Source organism: Aquarana catesbeiana, linkage group LG09 (assembly GCF_042186555.1).
Source record: "Aquarana catesbeiana isolate 2022-GZ linkage group LG09, ASM4218655v1, whole genome shotgun sequence".
Lineage (NCBI taxonomy): Eukaryota > Metazoa > Chordata > Amphibia > Anura > Ranidae > Aquarana > Aquarana catesbeiana.
Genome location: NC_133332.1, coordinates 298,843,396 through 298,870,705, shown reverse-complemented (window position 1 = coordinate 298,870,705; position 27,310 = coordinate 298,843,396). Strand labels below are relative to the sequence as shown.

Below are 27,310 nucleotides of genomic sequence, written 5' to 3'. Positions count from 1 at the left end.
AGTTCTACCTACCTGCTTTATGATGTGAGGTTAAAGGAAACTTTGATTTTGCAACTGGCTAAAACAAACAGAATAAGGCCCCTTTCACACATGCGGACCGTTCATTTCATCAGATCAGTCACTTTTTTAAAAAGAAATTATGAAGTTTACATACATTTTTCATCAGTTTATACCAGTTTATATCAGCTGCTCATCAGTTTCAATGCAAAAACTGTTTGTCCGTTTACATGCGTGTTTTATCCGTTTCATTCTTAAACAGAAGAAAAATAGGGCTTTAGATGTTAACGGAGATGTTAACGGAGGCGGATGTCTGCGGATCATCATCCGCTGACATCTGCTTGCCCATAGAAATACATTGGTGTCCATTTTTCATCCGTCAACAGATGGCTGAAAAATGGATAAAAGGAACACCCATGTGAAAGGGGCCCAAGGCTCCTTGCACACTGGCATCATAATTTTACTGATGTTTACTCAGGAACTTGTGACGGGTAATTTTGAGTATATAAACATGAACGAATTCTGGACAGCCGCACTCGTATATAGCCTTGTTTATTGGAAGATGCACATCAAATTCAAAAAATCACAGCGGACAGAAAACAGCTGACGTTTCGCACTAGCGTTAGTGCTTACTCATAGCTGGATTGAATTTTGAGTATAGGCGAGTGAAATTCTTCTTCATTGCCAGTATTGTAATATATTAGTTTATACTTGTGTAAACATGCTTATAGGTGAGTAAACACATGTATACAAGTAAATGACTGCACTCAAAAGAAACATTTTCTATTTTTGTTTAACTGCTCTGTACTCAATGCTGTATTCTGTACTCAGCTGTGTGCAATGCCACATGGACAACAATGCATCTCATTTCAGATCAGTAAAAAACTCACCTTTTTTTACTCTTGTGTGCAAGAGGCCTAATGATGTGGCTTAGCATTGTAAAGTGCCAGCTGTGTGAGGTATTTTGCTTAATTGACCAGTTGACAGGTGTCCTATAAAATAAAGGCAAGAAAACTGCGCTCATGTATGCAAACTCAGTATCATATAAATAGCAGCACCACTGATGTGAGATATCATCACATAAACAAGTATAATAAACAATGTGTTACGCTTAAGTGAAAAATGAATTAATATATAGTTGAATAAAGTGCAAAGTTAGTCCATGTGTCTTCAATACGACACCAATATAACGCCCTTTTAGTATTAATTATGTGCAAAAGTTCTTGTTCACTTAATTCCTCCACCTTGTGAGTAGACCACCACCATAAGTATGGATGTACTCTTACCATAGAAAGTTGATCACCTATTATTGTGGGGTCAAAAGGGGCTCAGGTATCTCATATGCTTCATCCCTGGTCACTCCTTAGCATACAAGGGATGAGGGAAATCATCCAGATACCGCTGGGAAATGATACTCCTCCAGTCCCAGATCGTGGTGTCCTGTGCAATCTATCAGCAAAGAGATAACGCCAAATAGTGTAAAATCCTTTAAAATGGGCTTTATTCAAGTAATGCACTGACATGCCATTACGTTAAAACTTCAGCCAGAACAATCATAGGCTCAATCCAGACACAATAACATGAAACAATGCTTTTACCCAACCGGTTTCGTCACAGGAGGACTTCTTCCGGGGCGTAGGCATCGAACCCTGTCATCGCTGTATCTAGTTCCGATATCTATCCAAGCCTCGCTCTCATCTCCTTCAGTGTGCAGCTCTCCACTCTAATCATACTCTATTCTGATTCACCATGAAGTTGGTCAGAACCAAGTCTCTTTCCGCTTATGCATCTTGTTCCAAATGGAGTGCACTCATTGGCTGGTATTATTCCATGGCAGAAATAAGAAGCCAGAGTCCCTCATCTTACATTCTGACCACTTTCGGGAGGAAAATGTATATTTTGACTACCCATAGAGTAATAGGAGGCTAGAGTGGGTCTGGATAGTACCTCATCTAACACAAACACTATACAAAAAGCAGATAAATAAAAAAAACATTCAATGTTGATTAAAAATGTATATACATTTCTAAAATTGAGAAAAATTGTTCAAAATTATTTTTGCTCAAACGAAAAGCAATTTACATCCCAATCCACATTTAACCCATATGGAACATAACTTTTCAAGAGATAAATCCATTTGGTTTCAATTTTGGACAGTTCTCTAACTTTAAAACGACCTCTCCAATGGGAGCTAAAACTCTCCATACCCATAAAGAGCGTTACAGTCGGGTCTCTATTATGAACTAGATCATAGTGTCTGGAAACACTATGGTTTTTATATCCCTTACGGATGTAAAAATAACCTTCCATAGAATAATCTTATACAGCCATTGGAAGTCCTTAAGAGTAGAAACCGTAATGTACCAGCATGTTGCTTTGGCAGTGATCAAATCTTCTCCTGTGAGGCCCAGCAGCCCCTGAACCTTGGTATTCTAAGTAGCCAAACATCAATGAAAGCTCCACATCCACAACAGCATGGCCAGTAGAGATGCCCATTCTTTGCATTGCGAAGGTCCTGCATGAGCCTGCTAGAGTTGACTTGTTTATAACATTGTGGTTGACTTGCTAAATATTCCTGGATTCATGATACACAGAAGAAGCTTTTATCTTAAGTAAAAGTGTACACAGGAATATGGGGTCACCTTTTCCCAAGCTACATTCACTCGTCTGTGTGAGAATTGAATTTTTAAAGACAAAGCAGCACCCAATTGGAACATGCTACCAAGGCATCAAATGTCCATGTTCATTGGTGAAGGTAACATACTGTGTATCTCCATTACCAGCACTAATCCTATTAGACTGTAATATCTTATCCAACAGAAACACCAAAGAGGGACAAACCACATAAGAGTGCAGATCAGCATGTTTTATTATTACAATCACAAAGAACTTCTATTCCAAGGTAGATATGAAGTACAGGATGTTGCAAATGGTCTTGAGGAGTATCATGGTAACCACTCTATTCTCTGAAATCCGGTCAAAAACTGCCTCTAGGTATGTAATTTCCAGAATCTCTCTGGTCTTATCAAAAAGACCTTCCCTAATGGATGGAGAGCATCTGTGAACATCAATTTTCAAGTCTTCCCACAGATTCTCAATTGGATTTGGATCTGGACTTTGAGACATTCTAACACATGAATATGCTTTGATCTAAATCATTTTATTGTAGCTCTAGCTGTATGTTTAGGGTCGTTGTCCTGCTGAAGGATGAACTTCCGCCCCAGTCTCAAGTCTTTTGCAGACTCTTAACAGGTGGTGTTCTAAGATTGCCCTGTATTTGGCTCCATCCATCTTCCCATCTCTTACCAGCTTCCCTGTCCCTGCTGAAGAAAATCATCCCCACAACATGATGCTGCCACTACTATGTTTGGGGGTGGGGATGGTGTGTTCAGGGTGATGTGCAGTGTTAGTTTTCCGCCACACACAGCGTTTTGCTTTTAGGCCAAAAATTTCAATTCTGGTCTCATCTGACCAGAGCACCTTCTTTCACATGTTTGCCATGTCCCCCACATGGCTTCTGCAGACTGCAAATGGGACTTCTTCTGCCTTTCTTTAAACAATGGCTTTCTTCTTGCCGCTCTTCCATAAAGGCCAAATTTGTGGAGTGCACAACTAATAGTTGTCCTGTGGACAGATTCTCCCACCCGAGCTGTGGATCTCTGTAGCTCCCCCAAGAGTTACCATGGATCTCTTGGCTGCTTCTCAGATTAATGCTCTCCTTGCCCGGACTGTCAGTTTAGGTGGACGGCCATGTCTTGGTAGGTTTGCAGTTGTGCCATACTCTTTCCATTTTCAGATGATAGATTGAACAGTTCTCCGTGAAATGTTCAAAGGCTGGGATATTTTTTTATAACCTAACCCTGCTTTAAACTTCTCCACAACTTTATCCCTGACCTGTCTGGGTTGCTCATTGGCCTTCGTGATGCTGTTTGTTCACTAAGGTTCTCTAACAAACCTCTGAGGGCTTCACAGAACAGCTGTATTTATACTGAGATTAAATTCCACAAAGGTGGACTCTATGTACTAATTAGGTGACTTCTGAAGGCATTTGATTCCACTAGATTTTAGTTAGGGGTATCAGAGTAAAGAGGGCTGAATACAAATGCACGCCACACTTTTCAGATATTTATTTGTAAAAAATTTAGAAAACCATTTATCATTTTCCTTCCACTTCACAACTATGTGCCACTTTGTGTTGGTCTATCACATAAAATCCCAATAAAATACATTTACGTTTTTGGTTGTAACATGACAAAATGTGGAAAATTTCAGGGGGTATGAATACTTTTTCAAGGCATTGTATTTTGGGTCATCACTCCTTCAGAAAACAAAGGTCAGCTCTTTGATTCAGGGCCTTTAGAGGGCAGAGCGGTATCCATCAGTTTTTTAACTGCCTACTCCTGTAGACCATTAGCAACAGGTAGTCATATATCATAAGTACAGTGTAAGGGTCATTTTCTATAATTTCAATATTAAAACGTATTGATTTGCACTATACGATTTGTACTGTCTAGTTGCTGTTTTGATGTGCTTCCTGACATGTATTACAGGCATTCATAAGGTGTGTTTAATGGAGATAGTGCCAAAAAAGGCAGCAAGCAGGATATTTCTAACATCCATCACCTTCAACACACTAATGCCGCGTACACACGATCGGAATTTCCGACAACCAAACCGTGGATTTATTTCCGACGGATGTTGGCTCAAACTTGTCTTGTATACACACGGTCACACAAATGTTGTCGGAAATTCCGAACGTCAAGAACGCGGTGATGTACAACACGTACGACTAGCCAAGAAAAATGAAGTTCGATAGCCAGTGTGGCTTTTCTGCTTGATTCCGAGCATGCGTGGAACTTTGTGCGTCGGAATTGTCTACACACGATCGGGATTTACGACAACAGATTTCGTTGTCGGAAAATTTGAGATCCAGATCTCATACATCTGTTGTCAGAAATTCCGACAGCAAATGTCCGATGGAGCCTACACACGGTCGGAATTTCCGACAACAAGCTCACATCGAACATTTGTTGTCGGAAATTCCGATCGTGTGTACGCGGCATAAAACTCAGAGGTGGAAATCTACCCTTAGACACTTGAATTCATTGTATGTTTTTTCCCAGATGGGTTTCCTTTAAGATCCAGAACATAGGCATCAAATAATGTTTTTCTTTCAATGGTTTCTCTGTATATATGCACATTTACATCCCAGCATACAATACTTAATATTCAGAAGCCAACTTTAGAGCATTAGCTATTCAACAACACTGTAAGCGTATGCCTCCGGAGAACATTATACAGTAATTATATTAATCGATTGGCAGACTAAGTAAAATGTCAGCACTATAAAGTAACGTTATCTACAGACGGACAGGCCACTGCCACTATCTGTAAGGATGCTGCTATCTTCCTCTCTTGCCTGTTTCTGAGTACTGTGTAAATACTAACAGAGGCCTCATTTACATCTAAATGATTTACATGTGTCTGCGTTCTTCTTGTTTTCTTCATTCGCCAGCTGCAGTTTATTTGGCGCCATTCCATTGATGGAGCAGGTGGGCTGCACATAGAACCAGCCTTGAGAGAGGATGCTGGGAATTATGTGTGTGAGCTGTCCAATGCTGCCGGATCGACCAATCAAAGCATTCTTCTCAACATCCATGGTGAGCACCGCTACGGAAAATCCATTAAAGTGGATGTAAACCCTCACATATACCCAGTGAAGTGAACAGCCTCAGATTATACACAGAGATGAAACAAATCTCCCTATATAAGTTTTACATGTATAGCTGCTGTCTTCAGCTTTATATATTCTTTAGACAGTGCACGTCCTGTTAGAAATCTTCTCTTGCTGTTAGCAGTGGGAGGGAAGTCTTGGCATACACTGTGTGACAGCTGATTGGAGGAAAGGCACACACCCCCCTTCCACATAAGCAGAGAAAGGAAGGAATGTGCAGAGCTGTGCTGTGAATAGACAAGCTCTCTGCTAATCTATTTATAGCACCCACCCCTACACAAATTTCAGGCTGGTTTTATCTCCATTGTTGGAGAACTTGTCAGAAGTTATCATGCTGATAACAGAAGAACAGAGCAGCAGAAGGACACGCGACTTAGGCCCCTTTCACACTGGGGCGGTAGGGGGCGTCGGCGGTAAAACAACTCAACTATTTTTAGCGCTGTTTTACCACGGTATTCGGCCGCTAGCGGTGCGGTTTTAACCCCCCGCTGGCGGCCGAAAAAGGGTTAAAACCACTCGTATAGCGCGGCTATAGCTGCGGTATTGCCGCGCTATAGCCACGCTGTCCCATTGATTTCAATGGGCAGGAGCGGTTTAGGATGCGGCTGACAGTAGATTTTTTCTTCTCCTGCCAGCGCACCGCTTCAGTGTGAAAGCCCTCGGGCTTTCACACTGAACAAACAGCGGAGGCTGTTTTGGGGCGGTTTGCAGGTGGTATTTTTAGCGCAATAACACCTGCAAACCGCCCCAGTGTGAAAGGGGCCTTAGGGCTTTGGAGAGAGATAAGAAAACACTGCAGCTATATGTGCCCAGGTCAAATATCGTGAATCAGGTTTACATCCACTTTAATAATATTGCAGTAAATTTAAGGAACTTTTGTGCTTAGAGATAGATCTTAATAAAGCAGGCAATAGATTATGCGATTTTTCTTTCCTGCAACCACAGGTACACAATGATTTTTGTTAGCAGCTATAATGCTAAAAATCTGACATGCTAGTTGTACCCAAGTCAACCAATGGATCAATTTGGATACTGCTGAACCATCCAAGATTCGAACCGTCTATGGCTGGCTTTTGGAAACATTGGATCTAAACAAAACGCATTATACTTATAGCATCACAAGCTGATTGTGTTATATCTGTTTAAGAGCTGACAACACTAAACATCTGGATATTATAATGTTTTGCAGCTTATCTAAACCCTCCTCAGTGCACCTCCCTAAATTTAGTTTCTAGGGACCAGTCCAACCTGTTACACCCCTGTCAGCAGTGTGCTGTAAATTGCTTCCAGAATTGCTCCTGTTTCTTACTGGAAGCTGCCATTTTGCTGAAGCCCAGAGCCCCTGGGCAGCAGTACATCATAAAGCAGAACTAACCCCATTGATTTATAGTTTCAATAAACAGTTAAATTCCTGGAATGCCGCAATGGCTAACTGTCACATTTGCTTGTCCTCAACCAAACTGTGCAGCACCATTGCAGTTGCAGATCCAACAGAAGCAGCTTCCTTGGCTGTAAAGGATAGGAGGGTGTAATTAAACTTTAAGGCTGTCAGCAGATCGGCCTCTACCAATTTGGCAGTGCCTAAAAACAGAGAGAAACTGAGCAAATGAGCATGTGCAGAGCAGGGTGAGACAGGGTATTACTGGATTTTAAACAGCATAGACACTTATTTTTAATGTTTGACATGGCTATACCTGCAAAAGGGACCAGCCTGCAGTGATATACCTGTAGCAGGACTTCATTTTCTGACTTTCCACTTTAAGCTGATCACAATTATATATTTTGTGAGGACTTGCTGTCAATGGAGAGCTTTACGTGCACTCTAGTACAGCCCGCAAAGAATGTTTAAAGTGGATATAATTTGGTTGGTTAAAAGTGCTGACAGGGTAGGTCTTTCTTTTATGACAGAAGAAACTGTAGATGTCTCGTCCATCATAGATGCTTCTACCTGACTCAGCACTTTTTTTCTGCAAGTGCTTGTATAGCTCAGTGTAAGTCTTAGCACAGTTCCGTGCTAGGATAAAGTACCTCCCATATTCAGTAAAACCTTGGATTGTGAGCATAATTCGTTCCGGAAGCATGCTTGTAATCCAAAGCACTTGTATATCCAACAAATTTCCCCATAAGAAATAATGGAAACTCTGATGATTCGTTCCACAACCATTTATACATAAGTCCTTCAGTTTATAGTCCATATAAAAAGATTATAGCAATGTGATAGGTTGTGTAATCATAAAATGTCCATCCACAAATGGAAGCCTCCACAAGGGGATTAGAAGCAAAATCCATAAGGAGCTACAGAGTATAAAAGAGAAGAGAGGCGCCTCTAAGTGTAGCAATATGGTTACATTTAAGGAAGGTACAACATTTAGCAACTCACATGGTTGATGATTAAAGGAGGCACATCTAAGTATGCAGGCATCCGGGGTAAAGCTGTCCACATGGTCCGTCCTTCGCACCGCCGGAACTACCGGCTGTCAGTCTGCAATCGTGACCGGGAAGACTACCCTGCAGTAGAGCGATCTGAAAGCGAGGCTTGAAGTGCTCGTGGAGCGCAGTGTGGAAGGGATGACTTTGATGGCGGTGCGGAGGACGGTCTATGTGGACAGCTTTACCCCGGAACCCTGCATACTTAGATGTGTCGGTTTTAATCATCGACCATGTGAGTTGCTAAATGTTGTACCTTCCTTAAATGTAACCATATTGCTACACTTAGAGGCGCCTCTCTTCTCTTTTATAGTCAGTTGTGATGTGATGCTGCTTGTATATCAAGTCATCGCTTGTATATCAAGTCAGAATGTATTTAAAGATTTTGCTTGTCTTGCAAAATGCTCTCAAACCAAGGTTTTACTGTACATACATGGGAGTTACGTCATCCAGACTCGCTGGCAATGTAGGACAGCATAGATATTGCACCACTTGCTTTGCTAGGCACTTGTGTCATAATGTGCAAATATATGTAACACAAACCCTTGCATAGGGTTACTCAGCATTTCTCTGCCAGAAACAAACATTCAACCTCCTGGCCTCTGGTCCACCTGCCTAAAGTCCCCTGTCTGTTCCTCCAAATCTCTATACACACTTTGGGGTTGATTTACTAAAGTTGAAGAGTGCCATATCTTGTGCAGCTCTCCATAAAAACCAATCAGCTTCCAGTTTTGTTTGTCAAAGCTTAATTGGACAAGCTGAAATTAGAAGCTGATTGGCTACCATGGACAACTGCACTCGATTTTGCGCACTCCAGTTTTAGTAAATCAATCCCATTGCCTAGCACTGGCTCACCAGCCCAGCATCTGTCACAAAAGGTATGAAAAAATTGTTAGACCAGATCAGAGTTCTCCTTTAGTCATATATTAACATTGACAAATTATTTTATTTCCAGTGACTCCCTCCATTGTTCCTGGACCAACAGAGTACACCACACGAGAGGGAAGGCCAATCACTTTACAGTGTAATGCCAAAGGGTACCCACAGCCTACTGTGACCTGGTCAAAGGTAATGACATGGTGGACAGAATACTATCCATAACTGCGTTGTGTTCTTTGTTCTTTTCTTGCCTTCCTAATGTATAATCTGTATTTTCAGGGAGAAGAAATGCTAACAGTTGATGGCAGCCATTATCTGCTAAACAAAGATGGCAGCCTCCTGATTGCTCTGCCCTCCAGTGCTGACTCTGGGTATTACACCTGCACTGCAGCAAACCAGGTGGGGACCGCTAGCAAAGTGTCCCATCTCTTAGTACATGGTAAGTAAGTAACCAAAACTCTTGTTTTTTTTTTTTGTTTTGTTTTTTATGAACATTATGGCCTTTTCATCAACTCTGTGCCAACGAAAATAGAGTACTGTAACAAGCAATTATGCTGTGTACACACTGGCGGACTTTTCGACCGGACTGGTCCGGGATGAATCCGTCGCACAATCCGACCGTGTGTGGGCTTCATCGGACCCACAGCGGACTTTTTCGTTCAAAAATCAGATGGACTTTAGATTTGGAACATGTTTCAAATCTTTCCGACGGACTCGAGTCTGGTCGAAAAATCCGCTTGTCTGTATGCTAGTCCGACGGACGAAAAACGGACGCTAGGACAGCTATTGGCTACTGGCTATCAACTTCTTTATTTTAGTCCGGTGTACATCATCACGTACAAATCCGTCGGACTTTGGTTATCATGTGTGTGCAAGTCCGTTCGTTCGAAAGTCCGCCGGAAAGACTGTCGGACTTTTGATACTGAAAAGTCCGCCCGCGTGTACACGGCATTAGAGTTTAATTTTCATCAGTTTAGTATGCTCAGAAAAATGAAAGCTCATTTATGACTAGTTAGGCCCCTTTCACACTTGTGTGACGTGTCCTGCGACTTGGGACTGCAAAGTCGCATGACAAGTTGTACCCCATGATTTCCAATGAGTACCATTCATATCTGTGCGACTTCAAAGTAGTCCCTGCACTACTTTGGCTCGACTTTAATACGAGTGGAGGTCCATAGACCTCAAGTTTACACAGGCATTCCCTGAAATTGCTGCAAAAGCGCATCGAAATTGTGGCAAAATCGCGGCGAAATCGCGTGACTTTCAATTCGCAGCAGTGTGAAAGGGGCCTTAATAAAATATATTTAAAGCCCAAGGTTTGAGCTCCTGCTAAGTCCCTATTTATTTTAAATGCTTTAAGTGAGTAGAGGCTGCCGTACACATGAACTGGTGCAGCTCTGAAGGCCTCAGAAAAGTGTTGTTGTAGGTAAGTAAAACCTGTACAGAAAGTCCAAGGAGGGGCAAATAACTGCACTTACCTTTTAACTGCAAACTTAAAGTGTTACTAAACCCACAGTAAAATCAGTCTGTATATGCAGAATAGCATGCTTGTTATACTCACTGTGGAACGTAAGGGGTTAATCCTCTGTATGGTGTATAAAGGCTCTTTGATCCTGTATGGACAGATCCTCCCCCTCCTGCAGGGTCTCTCTTGGCAGGCCAGATAATACACAGTCAGAGTAGTAAAGCTGCACATGCTCAGTTTGGTCTCTATTGCTGGAGAGAATATTTCCTGTTTGAACTGAGCTTTTCAGGTCACATGATATTGACATCACACAGTTGGGTGTGTATACAGATCCTAAATGACAGCCCAGTCCCTCCCTCCTCCTCCATGCCCAGTAACTAAAAAAGAACACAGTGTGTGGCATGTCACATCTTGATTGATGGATGATCCACATCCCATAACGGCACGAGGACACAGGCTGTAGTGATAATCTCCTCCTACCTGAACACTCAGGCAGACCCTGCAGTTTATCACGTGACTGTGGTATACAGATCAGCCAAAAAGGTATATAGTGGCAGTATTAAAATGTAAAAGAAAGCTGTAATCTGTGGGCCCTGCGGGGCCTGGCTCCTACTCTGGCTGCCTTTAGGCTATCCCTAGCATCTCTTCAGGAAGCCTATCACACCGCCAACTAACTGAACTTTTATCACTTCAATCAGCTCATCCCCCACAATTATAACTCCTTGTACCACTTACCCCACTATTAGATTGTAAGCTCTTATGGGCAGGTCCCTTTTAACCCTCTTGTATTTTATTGTATTGTAACTGTACTGTTTCCCTTTATATTGTAAAGGGTTGCAAAAACTGTTGGCCCTATATAAGTCCTGTATAATAATAATTTTGGTAATCTGACAGTTGCTGGTGCAGGAGAGTCATTTATCTGTGCTATAGAGGCCGAATAAAAAAAAATCTATGTGTGCTTGGTCAGCCTTAATTAACATCATGGGAAAGACGCGGAAACTATGATTGTAATGCTGTTTATGTCGCCGCTGGAGACCCCCTCAGTAAAAGAAGAGGTCAGAAATATCACTTGGGGACACACACTGCAATAACACTCAGAGGATATAGCAAACAAATATTTTTGTACCTATGTATTAACTTGTCTATCCCTATAGTTAGCTAGTCTATTAAAACTCTGACTGCCTGTTACTACTGATATCACAATAATACAAGGTTAGCTATGAAACCAAGCACACGGCTTATAAGTAATAAAGTCTTATTTATTCCCCAAGGGAATAGGAAAACTAACATAAAATACTAGAGAAAGATATTACAAACATATACCAACAATACACATCATATCAGAATATCAAATGCACAGGCCTTTTTTTCAGTGGGAACGTGGGGGAACGCAGTTCCGGCACCTTCACTATTGAATGTATGTAATGGCAAGGGGTACTGGGGTATGCTGGAGGGTATATTGATGCTGGCAGGAATCTATTTTTGTGTCGGGGTCTATTTTTGCTGAGGAGGTGTTTTGTTACTGGGAGAGGGGGGGTCAATTTTTGAGGGAGAGGTTTATTGTTGCTGGCTGTGTCGGGGTCTATTGTTGCTGGCTGCTGGGAAATCTGTTGATGTTGCTGGGAGTCTATTGTTGCAGGGGTGGATCTATTGTTGCTGGGGTGGTAATTTGTAACGGGTGGTCCATTGTTGCTGGAAGGATATAATGTTGTGCAGGGGATCTATTGTTGTTGGGGTGGTGTTGTTTTTGGTATATATTACTGCTGGGGATGGGTGTATTGTTGCTGGAGTTGGGTTGCTGACTGCAGAGGATTTATTTTTACTGCTTTTCTTGTTATCAATAACAAATCCCTTAAAAATTATTTAGCTCCACAAAATGATACTTGGTCCTGTACTTTCTAAAAGGGGCGGTGTTCAGAGGTGGATAGGGGGGCAGAGACAAGGAGTGACTCAGAAGGGGGAGTTCCTGCACCTATTCCCTGAGAAAAAAAGCCCTGCAAATACAAGAATCAAAGATACTTATCACAAGGCTCTCCGCGAGACTTGTTTCTTCGAGCTGGACTCAGATGACCAAGAGACGGCTCTTGGACTCGTTCAGTCCTTTTATACTTCAAACATACACCATTCAAACCCAACCCCAGTACCATCCCATTTAGACTTTCGACAAATCAGCATTTATTGGGGCAGTACTTCTCAACAGATTACATTACTGTCTGTCCTGCTGTACTTGGGCCTTTAGGGGGCAGCACTGTCCATGTCACCTCTGGGTGCCTGTTGATCCTTTGATCTTTTTCACCCACCGTCATCAATCATCTCGTAGCCATGGCTCGCTTTGAAGATTACTTGCAACTTATTGTCAGCAATAGCCGCTCCGGAGCCAAGTTAAACAGATGCTGATTCTGTTATGCCGCGTACACACGGTCGGACTTTTCGTCTACAAAAGTCCAACGGACGCTGACGGACTAAAGCTGGCTGGTAATCCGATCGTGTGTGGGCTTCTCCGGACTTTCAACGGACTTTTTCAGCCTCAAATCCGACAGACTTTAGATTTGAAACATGCTTCAAATCTTTCCGACGGACTCGAGTCCGGTCGAAAAATCCGCTCGTCTGTATGCTAGTCTGACGGACAAAAACCCACGCTAGGGCAGCTATTGGCTACTGGCTATCAACTTCCTTATTTTAGTCCGGTGTACGTCATCACGTAAGAATTCGACGGACTTTTGTGTGATCGTGTGTAGGCAAGTCTGTTCGTTAGAAAGTCCGCCGCAAGTCCGTCGAAAGTCCGTCGAAAGTCTGTCGGACAGGCTGTCGGACTTTTGTAGCTGAAAAGTCCGACCGTGTGTACGCCCCATTATGCTACCAAGCTTTGATGTGCAACTGGTTACATTCCAACTTGGGGCCATCTGCCTGTATCAACCAGGGAATGAAATACCAGAAATACGACATTAGACCATGTTATCTTCCAACACCTAGTGACACCCGCTCTCATCATTTCCTGTCTTGCTGTTACAGGAAGTGAGGTAAAATCTCCACAGTGGTGTTAGAGACAGCATTAAAGCTTGACAGTGGTATTTACTCTTTCCTCATCTATCCAAAACTCCAAAGTAATAGTTTTGGTTGGAGTAAAAGATTCCCTTTGGGCAGCTCTTCCAGGAGTGGTAGTCAAAGGTTGGCTATTTGCATGAGTAGGAACTGGGTATGCAAGGAGCCCAGATTTTATTTTATTCACACTCTTACATTCTAAAAAGTCAACGCATTTTGGGGTCCAAAGGGTCCTTCTATACCAGGGCTTAGAAAAAAGTGTGTGCTGGACTCATTAAATTGGGGTAATCCTGAGAGGTAATTAGTATGATCACTCTCAATGCTGTTAAAGCTTTCTGTGCTTTGCTCCTTGCATACCTAAATTTGTATTACTGTCTGTGTCCCCAATTAGAGAAATTGACTCTCTCTAATTTTCCTAATCACAAATGTCACTGGGAATGAAATTGAAGAAAAATCCAAAATTTTGAGTTACTACCAGAAGAGGAATAGAGGGGAAATCCTCTAACAGTGACACATGTTTAGGTGACTACTCTCTCGTTGGGGACTTTCCATATGGTGGAAAGATATTCCCTGACTTCCTGTTGAGTCCATAGCACAGGAAGGGAAAACAAAGTTTCTCTAATGAGACACAAAAAAACCCCTTCCCTACTCTATCAAAAATGAAAAAGTTGGGACTGCAGATATACTTTAAATACCCCCTACACACGATCCGAAAAATCGGATGAAAAATACAGCTTTAGAAGCGATCGTATGATAATCGGATCCTTAGTACAGAGCTTTCCAGAGCCGATCACGACAGTTCATCTAATATTATTTGAACGGACAAGCACACAAAATTTTCTCATACGATTTTCGTTTAATCAGTACAGTTGTCATTCGAAAATACAATAGAAATACAATTCAACACATGACATCACTTCCGATTTTTTATTCTGTCGTATGAGAATTTTCCTAACCTTCGATATGTGACTAGCATGCAAAAATAAAAAACGGACGATCTGTCGTCCGATTTTCCAATCGTTTGTACGAGGCTTTAAGGCTCCTACATACTATATGAAAATCAAGGGAACATTTTCCTCCAAAAAATTTTCGTATGGTGTGTACACAACTTTCGACAACTCATTCAGAATTTTCGTATGAAGATTCCCTGAAGGAACAAACTCCAAAATTTGTCTCGTATGGGAACAGAATGAACAATTTTCGTTTAATGTGTACCATTTTCGTACAATTTTCGTATAAGAAAAATCACAAAAGATTGCGCATGATCAGAAACAATAAACAACAAAAAAAAAAGCCTTTGTTGTACGAGAATTTTCATAAGAATTTACGTTCAACGGTTTCTGATTTGCTGTGAAACAACGAGGAAAATCGGACAATCGCTGATGAACTTAGGCCCCTTTCACACTGGTGTGCTTTTGCCGAACTATTTCCAGGGCGACAAAAAGCACATGAAAACTATTCCCCATTAAATCCTGTAACTGTTCACACTGCATGTGAGTTGTGCTTTGCAAAGCCCTGCATGCTGCATCTTTGGGGCAATTTTTCAAAAGTGCACCAAAAAGGCACCTTCCATTGTAAGTCAATGGGAACACATTAAAAGCACATTAGTGTGAAATGGCCCTAAAGCTGTAAAAAAAAAAAAAGTGCATCAGTGTAATAGGGCCCTTTGTCGTTAATAATTCTCAGCAGAAACTTTCCCTTCCAGACAGACTTCTGCACATAATACTCTACTCTTTCCTTTTTCATTCAGCAAAGCCCAGAATAAGTGTGAATGGGTCACATGATGCAAGCATCCCAATACCAGTGGTGGCTGCGTTGGGGGCAGAGATTACATTGCGCTGTGATGTCCAAGGTGTGCCTCCACCCACTATCTCCTGGAAGAAGGACTCCTTCCCGCTGCCCATTGTCTCAGCCAGGTATGACTATCACATTACTGTCAATGTCAATGTGACTTCAGGATCTAAATTACAGTAAAACCTTAGTTTGAGAGCGTTTTGCAAGACAAGCAAAATTTTTAAATAAATTTGGATAAACAAGCGATGTCTTGATATACAAGTAGCTTCATGTCACAACTGAATATAAAAGAGAAGAGAGGCGCCTCTAAGTGTAGCAATATGGTTACATTTAATGAAGGTACAACATTTAGCAAGTCACATGGTTGATGATTAAAACACACATCTAAGTATGCAGGCATCCAGGGTAATGCTGTCCACATAGACCATCCTCTGCACCGCCATCATTGTCATCTCTTCCACGATGCGCTCCACAAGCGGTTCAAGCCTCACATTCAGATCGCTCTACCGCAGGGTAGTCTTCCCGGTCATGATTGCAGACTGACACCCGGCGGTGCCGAGGACGGCCTATGTGGACAGCTTTCCCCCAGATGCCTACATACTTAGATGTGCCTCTTCTTTTTTTTTTTTTGCAAAATCTTTTTTATTAAATTTTTCATTAGCATACAAAATTAGCTCATGCAGGGGCAGTTCTTCTGATGCGGCAACATACCGCAACAGGGCAAAACATACAACATAAACAAACTAACTTATACTATAACCCCAATGTGGGGAGAGGTTCAGTTCAGGAGAATCTGTGCTCAAATTGGTGCCAACAGGATAATGCAACATGAGAGTAGTTGGGTCAATATACTAACAGACTAGAGATATAGTGTTAATCTAGGAATTGGTTACTGCATCAGTTGCCGTGGTATTATCATCTAGCCAACAGGTCCATACCTTTTCAAATTTTTGTGGACAACCCCTGCCCGCGTAGGTGGCTTTATACAGGGGTAAACTGGCATTCACTAGGCTTTTCCAGAATCTGACAGAGGGGGAGACGATTGTTTCCAGTTCATCGTAATGGCCTTACGAGCATAGTACAATAGCAGGGATATGAGTATTTTCCTGGCTTTGAGCATTGACATTTGTTCCACCAGCCCCAGCAGACAATATTTAGGATCATAAGGAACACAAGTCTTAGTGACCTTAGCAATCGCCTGGAGCACTTCTTTCCAATAATGTTCCATTGCTGGGCAAACCCAAAAAATGTCTAAAAAGTCACCCAGTTGGTAGGAGCAACGCCAGCACGCCGGAGAATGCGCCGGCGACATCTGGTGCAGCCTGTGAGGCGTGTAGTGAGCTCTATGCACAATTTTGTATTGGACTAGTTTGTCCCTGGCTGAGACCAGAGAGGAGAAGGGAAAGTTCCAAATCTCCCCCCAGTCGTCCTCGTCCAGCTCCGATATGTCCCCCACCCATTTCCTGCGGAGGGGGGACAACTCGGGGCCGGCAGCAACCAGCAGGGACCCGTAGAGCTGAGACATGGGTTTCTCCAAGTCCTTCACCCGAAGGGTGGATTCGAGCTCCGAGTATGCCAATTCAACTGGTTGGCCTAAGAACTGACACCTGTAGGCATGAGAGATTTGAAGATACCTAAAATGGGCCCGTGCAGGCACATTAAATGTGGTGCATAAAACGTGAAAGGGGGTGAGCTCTCTGTTGGTGATAACATGCTAAAGGGTCAGTATTTTGTATTTGGCCCAGGCCTGTGGATCCAGGATGGTATTGAACTGTGATAGGTTAGGGTTCAGCCACAGGGGGGTGTAAGGAGACCAGGAGTTCGGCTGGGGTGCCTTCAGCGCCTCACCCACCTAGATGTGCCTCTTTTAATCATCAACCATGTGAGTTGCTAAATGTTGTACCTTCATTAAATGTAACCATATTGCTACACTTAGAGGCGCCTCTTCTCTTTTATACTCTGTAGCTCCTGCTGGATTTTGCTTCTAATCCCCTTGTGGAGGCTTCCATTTGTGGATGGACATTTTATGGTTACACAACCTGGTCACATTGCTATAATCTTTTTATATGAACTTTAACCTGAAGGACTTATGAATAAATGGTTGTGGATCGAATCATTTGAGTTTCCATTATTTCTTATGGGAAATTTTGCTTTGATATAAGAGTGCTTTGGATTACAAGCATTTTTCTGGAACGAATTATGCTTGCAATCTTAGGTTTTACTGCATATTGCTTGAATATCGTTTTTTTTAGGTTTCCTGCATTTATCTGCTAATGCTTGTTCTTCATGAAGATCTTCCTAACAAGATTTTAGGCTTTCTGAATTTAGCTATTAATGCTTGTTCTTTATTAGGATCTTTCTAACAAGATGTAAAATACCTGCAAATAATTTTTAAAGAAAGCCTGTAGTGTAAAGGATCAGCCGGAGCCATGCGTGTAACACGGGAAGGCATAGTGCCAAAGAGAATGTGTAATTGTGATTCATACTCGTATAATAGCCATCTTATCTGGCAGACGAATGCCTCTGGGAAATGTCCCAGCTAATCTTTTCCTGCTGGGGGAATACGGATCGCTGGCGGATTATCCTGTAAGCTCCCTATCAATCTCGTCACACTTTATACCTGGCACCTCATTGGCAGTCCAAGCCAATGTTTTACATATGCTTAGCATTTTTATTTAAATCCATCCTTACATCTAGACATGACACACAGGAAATAATTGCTGCTTTCTCATAAGTACAATAAAGAGTCAGACCACCCAAAACTGGATTTAAAGGAGACCTGTCATGTCAGAAATGCATAGGCTACTGTTTTGGCTTCAGTACTTTGAGTCATTGGCACATACTGTAGATAGCACACAGCAGTGACAGTCTACTGCTTTCACTGTTGGGCTCCATTAAAATCTTGGGTAGATGCTAGCAGTTTGAAGCCACAAGCAATCTTTAAGATGTGCTCTGCACCTGAGTTCCCAGTTCAACCCACATGCTTATTGCCAAGCGATCTCCTAGGTTCCCTGTTGGATTTTCCATTTCCGCCTAATTATTTTTTAAAGTTACAGAAATACAAACATGAAAACATAGCACATACACACGTCACACAGATATATGGTACAATACCAAAGCTCCTTTTATGTAAATGTGGCCAAAGAACTCCTTCTTATCCATTGAGACAGACAATGTCAAACTGATGGGACAAGATATCCACCAGAATTGGGAGCAGTCTTTCCCACTAGCTGTCTACAAAAGTGGATGGAAGGGGTACAGGTTACAGCGGGGGGGGGGGGGGGGGTTAGCAACCAGTAGATCGTGGCCAGGTGACTGATAGATCTCGGTCTGGGCTTGCTGACCCGCCATTCCAGAGCATCAAACAGAGTGCAATGCAGAGGGACTACTTGTAAAGTTGGAGCTGTAGTAGGGAGCAAAAACCACATACTCTGATGCCTCCTCTGTATTGCTGGCTCCTGTCCCATGCAGAGTTACACCAACTGCTCTCCACCTCTTATCCCGTCTAGCAGCCCCCAGAGTGGTGCCAGTAGTAGGAAAGAAGAGTTCTTCAGGTCAGTGTGAAGCAATACACCGGGTATAATAGTATAGGGCTGCTTTCACACTGATGTGATGTAGTTTACCCACACAGCGGGTGCAGTGCAGTGTACCTGCAGCTCTCCTGCTTGCTTGCTGTGCTTAGCCATAGACTTCTATTTTATCTTGTAGATTTGGTGCACTTTCTGAATGCAGGAGTTTTGCTGTGCTTTTAGAAAGTGCACCACACCTGCAGGATATAATAGAAGTCTATGGCAAAGCGCAGCTAACCCAGGAAACTCACAGATGCATTGTGCTGCACCCACGGTGCAGGTAAACCACAGCACATCAGTGTGAAAGCAGCCTTATAGGGGGCTCAGAACAGTAGGGTCTCACTTACATTACCAGTTTGGGGGTGGAAAAACCACATAGTTAAGATGTGTTTTACCACCTCTGCCCCAACTGCACCCCCTTTAGCAGGAGCGGCCAGGGGTGCTCATATGTCGCAGCAGGAGTTATATGCCCTCATGGTCGGTTGGTGTATCACATGCCAAGCATGATCCATTCAAGTGAATGAGGCTGCTCTGCAAATGCTCTGCAACCTTGTGCAGTGCAGCAAACAAAGGGTTAAATCTGGCAGTGTTGTGTTGCTTTCTCACCACCTGCTTTAACCCCTTGGACCCCGCAGAAGCATGTAGTTGCAGGGTAGTTGCAGAGTGGCACCATTTACTTGAATTGGTCACGATCGGCAGGCGGTAGAACCCACCAAAAACAACAGGGGACTTAATTCCTGCTGCGGCATGTGTACACCTTTGGCTGCCCCCTCAGCAGCTAAAGGGGGTAGGGATTGGGGGCAGTAAACTCAACCACAGGGTTTTACCACCTCCCAACTTTACGTGTGAATGAGCCCTAAGGGTGCCGCTGCGTAATGCAACTAAGGGCTCATTCACAGGTGCAGCAGGCACTGCTGCTTCTCTGAAAAGCGATCCGAGTGTGTTTGACAGGTGGTGAGGAGGCGATATGTTGATTTAAACCCATGACTGCCATTGCACACGATGGCAACACAGTAGTGTGACAATTAGAGGTTTAAATCAGGTGTGAGGAGGCGACACTGTGCCCAGTGATCTTTGACTTCTCCTGTGTTGTTCAGGTAGATCCCCACCTCTTTAAGGTTGCCTACCCTGGGTTACAGCAAAGACATCCTGGGTTAATAGAGTCTGTTGGTTGGGGATCCCTCACATTTCATATAATTTTTGGGGACATGCTGTGCTATTATATCTGATTTTAAGCCTGGGCGGATAAACAATAATGTCTACATTAAATTATTTAACATGCATCAGGATGAGCGAGACTCCATTGTAGGGATAAGCATAGCCAGGATCTGGAAAAGCCAATGGTGGATTCAGACCATAACATGAAGAGAGAAGTGAAAATTGTCGTAATTTCCAGACTCCATTTACTAATATGGCCAATGATGGGGAGAGGAGGACATGGCTGCACATGTCTCCACAAACTGTCATAGATGATAGCACTAAATTAAACTTCCCAGCAAGCTATGCAGGGCATGAAAAAGGGCTATGAGCTTTTGTAAATCCAAGCGAAATATTAATGAAATTTAAATTTGGCTTACATAATACACATGCCGTTTGTAACCTGAAGTCTCTTTTAAACAGCTATGTAGTGGGAGCGTCTTTACTGCCTTAGGCCTGGACCTCTTCTTTCTTTTTTCCTTCCTCCCGCTTTTTCTTTTTCCTTCTTCTTTCCTTTTGCATCGTTTCGGTGCTATGGTTCTCTGATAATTATCCAGGTTGGTCTTCGACTCGACTGCATAGTATGCTGTTCTTAGTCTTGAGATGTGGGCCTCCGTGGATGCTTTAAGATTAAATTCTCTTCTTTTATTAGCTTAATTATATATGATGTTATTTTGAATTGTTTTGAATAAGAGATGTATATCCCCAAATCTCTATTTTTATTTATTTCTTGCTTTGGACAATTTTTGACCTGTCTTATATCTGTTAACTTTTGTCTTTACAAAATTAATACCATTATTGAAAGAGAAATTAAAAATTGGGAAATAATGAAATGAATAGTCTTGTCCTCTCTTTGCAGACACCATTTGCTGCCCTCCTCGTCTCTGAAACTATCTGAACTGAGGGTGATGGACAGCGGATATTACACCTGCCTGGCTTCCAACCTGGCCGGTAACACATCACTTACATACAGCCTGGAGGTACAAGGTACATGTGCATCCATACAGCAGGCATTGTAGAGCAGCTCAGATAAAAAAAAAAAAAAACAGATTCCCAGTTTGAATCCTAATTGATTTATGTGTGCAACAACTCCACTTTTGCTTCTGCTTCCATAATTCAGCTGTGAAAAGATTAGTGTTCTTTTTATACACTTTGACTCCTTTAATGTATCCAAGCATCTGGAGCAAGTTTGAAAATCTAACCTTTTACCATTGTTCATTTTTTTCTTTATTATTGCTTGAGGGCTGTCATCAAGGTCCAAGACCGTTCAAACTGAATTGTATAACATTAAAGTATATTTAAAGCCAAGAACAAAATGTATTATATTGCAGCTTACCAATCCTTCGTTTTTTATTTTTTTAGAAGTACTGAATAATACCTGATCTTGCCAGCATTCCAGTGTCCTTTTCATCTTGTGTTCTGATATTGAAAACAATGTTCTTAGCTTTCCTAGCTATCTTCTGTAAATAGCAAAAATAACTCCTTCCTATGTATAGCCCTACCCCTGTAGGAGACGTTTGCCTAGGAAATGCCCAGGGTTGTTTTCCTGATAACTGCCCTGCAGCCAGGTACACAATTCCAATCACACTTCAGACTCATTAACCAGTCTAGAGGTATGCTTTTTTGGATGCTTTAATGAAAGCTTGAGATTGGATAGGTAGTGGTTAATTGTAGGATACTCCAGTAACTTTTAGTAGCAAACTTCCTCCTTTAGAACTGCGAGCCAAGTCCTTGTATGAGTAAATGATGGACTGAGCTTTGTATTAGCAACCTGAGGAAATTATTCTTCCTTTTGGACATCCGAGCAAAGTCCTTTCCCTAAGAATTAAATAGGGCTGAACTCTTCAGGAAACCAGACACAATGTCACCTTTAGACCATCTGACTCTTTAATAAGAGAGATGGCAGCAGCACACAGCCTGAAGGATCTCTTACACCAGTCTGTACTCACTAATGTCCTTGGATAATTGGCTGCCTCCTTCTAATATCTTCCAGACACTTTCACCTTGCGATACCAGACTAGATCCTCAGCTTCAGAAAACTCTCAGCAAAGCAGGCATCCAGTTAGCTCAACTGAGGCCTTGATGAACCGCAGGCAGGTGCCAGAATTGCCTAAGGGCAAATAGCCACCCTAGGCTGTAATCTCCTCCTCAGGAAAATAAAGAAGTCTCAGGGTATTTATACACAATACCAGCCACCATCTGGGAACCTCTCCCCAGGGATTGGTCAGGGCTGCATAAATATTCAGCTGCTGATTAGACTCTCCCTGTTCACTAACTTCCAGAATATTTCTGGACAAACAGGGGGAAACAGTTAATCCTGCAGCCACTGAAATACAGAACAGAAAAAGCAAACACAGCCACACTGATTACAGTGAGCAAGAACAAAATTTGCCTAACAATGAAATATAGGTCCACTGATTACGGTGGGCCAGAACTAAATATACCTAACCTACCACCTATCTAGGAGAGGGCTACATATATAATGGAGATGAGGAGAGGGGAACGTATTTGTTGTATAATCAGGAGAGCAGCCTAGGGTGACAACAGTGCCCCATAGCAACAGTGTAGTGATTAAGCCATCCTAGGACAGGATGTGTGTTGCTGGCAGGATCACTAGGTGAAATTAAAGCCTGAAAAAATCATGAAGCCACCATATGAAAGGACCGATAAGTTGAAATATATTATATTGTTTTTTTTTTTTCATTTGGATAAACCTTAAGTCACATACTGCCCTTCTAGCAGCCCTTGGGCTGATTGGCGAGAGTAGTTGCTGCATATAAGATATTTCGGTAGTCTTTTAAACTGGCATGTTGCTCAACAATGGCTGCAGGGCTGCTGTTAGAAATCATGAGACCCTGTACAGCTTCCTGACCGGGGCCTGCAAACCCCACCTACCTCCCTGGTGTGCAGCAAAAAAGCAACACTGACTTTACCCCCTTACGCCCCAAAAATGAAAAAGAAGTCCTACTTCCTGGGACCTCCTGTTGACCTTATGGGGCCCAGGGAAATGTAATTTAAGCCCTGGTAAACAAGTTGGGGCAGGGGTGTGGCCTAGTAAAATCCATGTATTCATTTAGGAAGAAATGAGCAATAAAGTTTCCCTGGGGCCCCTATTTAGCTGATGAGGTCTGGGCCCAGTACAAAAAGACCAGTTGTACTGCCTTATTAGCGGCCCTGAATGGCGGTTAGAGGTCACATGGGCTGCTGTCTGCTTATGTTACTCTGTTTATTGCTTTATGGCTTTTGGCTTTAAAAATCACAGTAACAGCCAGATAAAATGAAAACATAAAATGTAATATGTATTTTTAGTACAAAGAGCTCTTATCTATTAAGAAAACGTGTGTATTTTGTCTTCACACTGTAATTTAATTTTTTCAATCAGCAATGGAAATCCAAAATTAATACTTTTGGACTGATTTAAAAGCAACAGAGCAAAAGTGGAATCTAATCAAATTCCTTGCTCTGTCAAAACTTTTTAAAATTGTTATTAGTAACTGTCTAACACACATTAGGGCCCTGTGTGATGTATTTAGCAAAAAAGGAAAATTAAAGCTGCAAGATCTGTGAACAATAATTTTTAGGTACTGATTGTATCTACAGTGGTTTTATGACATAGCCACAATTCTTTTTTTTAAACATAAGTCAGTTTTTCTGTGTGTTAAGAAAGCCAATTCATTCTGGATGGGTGCCCTTTGTGCCTTAATGCACAAAATAATGCACCTGTATTTTTATCAGTGTTGCCTCCTATCAAAAAGTCACTTCTCCAGTTTTTCATACCCACAGCCAACACCCCTATCCCCAGGTACTGGCTTACCATAATGACCCCAACCATGTTAGCGCGGAGTGCCGAAGTTTGTCAGATGATGATAATGAGGAACTGATTGTCCACCAGCATGATACTTATGAGTCTTTCAGAAAGAGGTGGACTCCTTAGATTGTCTTTATAGGCACAGAGGGGTTACATGCTCTGGCTTGAACCTTCTACAAGTTTTTGCATCGCTGTTTTTGGTTGGCATTTGCCTTTGCGTGCATAACTATTTATGGAGTGTCTAACCCTCATATTTCTCCCATCCCTGTTTACCCTGTTGCTACCCTAATTATCATTTTCCCTCTTCTTTATTTTGTCCTGTTCCTCTTGTGGTCTGTTCCCATGTCTTTTTCCTTCCGTTCTTGCCCCAATCAGCCCTCTGTCATCAGTGTAGACCACTTGAACTTTCCCCTTATTAAGCATGATATCCAGCCACCTTCAAACCTAGGTTGGACCCCTAAGGGGGTTACTGCCACAAAGTTGTCTAAATACGTGTCGGGTTAACAGTTATACTTCACAGTGGTGTTTCCATCCAGAATGTGGATAAAAAGGGCACCTGAGGCTCAGTGTCTGATTTTACCCATGTACTTTTCTTTGTGGATGTCAGGGTTATCCAACCTTTTGACCTTCCTGTGCCACATTGGAAGAGATAATGTCTTGGGCCACACATAAAATACACTAACACTAAAGCTCCATGCACACTGGGCTTAAAAAATGCCAGTTCACTTGGCAGAAAAAAATGCTCATATAGAGGGGTTTTTGTGCAAAGTTTAAACGAGTTTAGGAGAGTTTTGCGTTTTATTCTGCCAGTAAGCTCCAATCAGAAACGCAAACCAGACGGGTTTTCTTTCCTGCCTCTAAACGTTGAGGTCAAATTATGCCTGTACTGGTTCTAATGTGGACACATAGGATAAAATTGAGCTGCTTCTACAGGCAGAACACAAAACTCCTGTAGAAGCAGCAATTTTTGAGCCAGCGTGCATGGAGCCTAAGGATAGCTGATGAGCAGAAAAAGTCAGTCAGATCACAAGTAACGATCACTGATATGGATAATGTACCTATATGAGTAATAAAACTTCATTTTTTTGTAATATTTTTTATTATAAAAGTAAAAGAGGGCAACATACAATGAACATGATATTTTACACTGTTTTTCATAAACAAACTCCTCAATATCTGGTTTGATGGATGGAGTAGCAATTCTCAATGAATTCTTAAGGTGCTCATCAGATATTTTGGTTCTAATTTAGTTCTAATTTTACACTTTGTGTGCTTCATCCTTGATAATAGTTGCTCACAAATATAGATGCTGTCGAAAACTGATGACATGAAGAAGGCAAGATTGTGAAGAGTGGGATATTTTTTTCTTTGGGAAAATAAAACTTATAAAAGTCCAGTAAACAGACACTTTTCTTTCTTTGGCCGCTAAGTCGCTAAGTCTAAATGCATTTTTACAAAGGAATTCCCCCCCAAAAAATCACAATTTTTAAGTGTTCAATTTTGTGTTGGGCCGCATTCATAATCGTCTTGGGCCGCAGACCATACAACAATTAAAAAAGTGCTACTACCCCAGAATAACCCTTGGAGATTAACAGGATGAGATGGAGACACAGTATTAAGGCATCCAAACATCCAATAAAAGAGAAAGAAATCCAGCACCACTAAGTCTCAAAAATAAAATATATAAAATTGTATTCGATCCATCCAATAAAAGGAAATCTCATTATGACTAAGGCTTATGTAAGAGGCTGAAACGCGTCAACATTTACAGGCATTGATTCCTTTGGTCTTGGGTCCCAGGTTGGACACCCCTGGTTTATGCATTTGTACACCCTCTCTTCTTGTCTGGTATTTATTTAATTTTTCTTGTATTCTTTTTCGGCATGTTGTCATCTGTATGCCTAATTAATCAAAGCACTGATTGACATAAAAATAAACAACATTCTGGGGTCATATAGGATCCCTTTATCAAGATGTCTGTCACCTCAGTAAAGGGGTATTATGCAGCCCCCAAAAAAATGTTTTCTTTTTTGATTACGCAGTAAAGATCTTGATTTCTCTCACATACAAGGGCTGTTGACTTATTTACTATTACTTCAAGCAGGGTGGACACAGATAGTAAGTTATTGCCCAGTAATTTTACAACCCTCCCAGCATAAAATATGGAAACAAAAGTGTTCATAGGTTATATTTAGAGATCTTAAGATCTCTGACACAAGAAACGCCAGAAAAGTTTTTGTTGGGACGCGTGTTCTTTAATTTAGTATTCATTAGGGGTTTTCACAGAAGCTCGGAGCTGAAGGCCTGAGAGCCCTCTTTGTAATTATCACATCGCTGCTGAGGTGATGGGATGTTTTGAGAATGGATGAAAGTGCCAAGTAGAAACCAAAACTATGAAACATCTGGTCTCCATCCTCCCCTACCCTTTCCTTCTTAAACAAACAGTCATAGTTAGCCACTTCCTTCACAGTCTGTCATCACAACATGGACATGTCCCGTCTTGAGGCCTAGACATAAACCTTGCCTGACACTGGCCACTGCTGTTTGTCCTCTGTGTCCGAATACACAAGGGTTAAAACCATATCTTGTATTTATGTAGACTGATAGAGAAAGCAGCGTGCAACCCGCAAGGACTGACACACGCAAAGACACACTCCAGCTTGGTCTATACAAAGAACGGAACCTCATTCAGCACAGAACAATCTATAATAACATCCCAGCTATCTTACTCCTTACACGACCATTGTCCCTGCTCTGTAGAATAGTTTGCATAGACAGTCTTGTGTTATTGTATACTATCACTGTTTAAGAAAAATCAACATTTTTACAAACTTTTAACCAAAAATCTGTAAATGTAAAGGGTATCTAAAGGCAATACATTTTCTTTTAGTTTTGTATTAGGTAATAGGGAAAGGTTATGGACCAGGGAAAGGTTTGAGAGTAGGGAAGGTTTTTTTGCTGTTAAGGTCTCTGCTAGGGAGATTAACCTCTCGATAAATCTTGGTGATCATTGTGCACAGGACCGAAAGGGAGTTAATACACAGAATTTTAGGTTCTCACCAAAATGGGGACAGACGCTTTTACCCTGAGGCCCGGTTCACACTAGTGCGATGCCAGACATTGCATGTGATTCGCACCGCATTGCTGTTCAGATCACATGCGATGTCTGTGCAATGCGATTTCAGCCTTACAAACTGTATGGCTGAAATCCCATCACATTCGCACCAAAATGGTGCAGGACCCTTTTTTTGGCCTGCACTGGAATTGGACTGCAAGAGCGTTCACACTTATGCAATCCGATTCCTGCACCATTTCACAGTTCACATTGCGATCGGCTGACCAATCTGGGGGTGTTGTTAACTTTACATTGACACCCGCAGCGGTTCGCAGATCTCAGT

The 27,310-nt window shown here is 42.0% G+C and overlaps 1 protein-coding gene across 1 annotated transcript in view; it reads left to right on the top strand.

Annotated features, from left to right (window-relative positions):
- Positions 1 to 27,310, top strand: part of HMCN2 (hemicentin 2) — a 318,398-nt gene that overhangs the window by 148,463 nt on the left and 142,625 nt on the right. Inside the window, exons 19-23 of the mRNA XM_073600486.1 lie at positions 5,513 to 5,657; positions 9,114 to 9,226; positions 9,317 to 9,476; positions 15,295 to 15,460; positions 20,964 to 21,091. Coding sequence (XP_073456587.1) covers positions 5,513 to 5,657; positions 9,114 to 9,226; positions 9,317 to 9,476; positions 15,295 to 15,460; positions 20,964 to 21,091 — 712 coding nt within the window. The remainder of the gene's footprint in view (positions 1 to 5,512; positions 5,658 to 9,113; positions 9,227 to 9,316; positions 9,477 to 15,294; positions 15,461 to 20,963; positions 21,092 to 27,310) is intronic.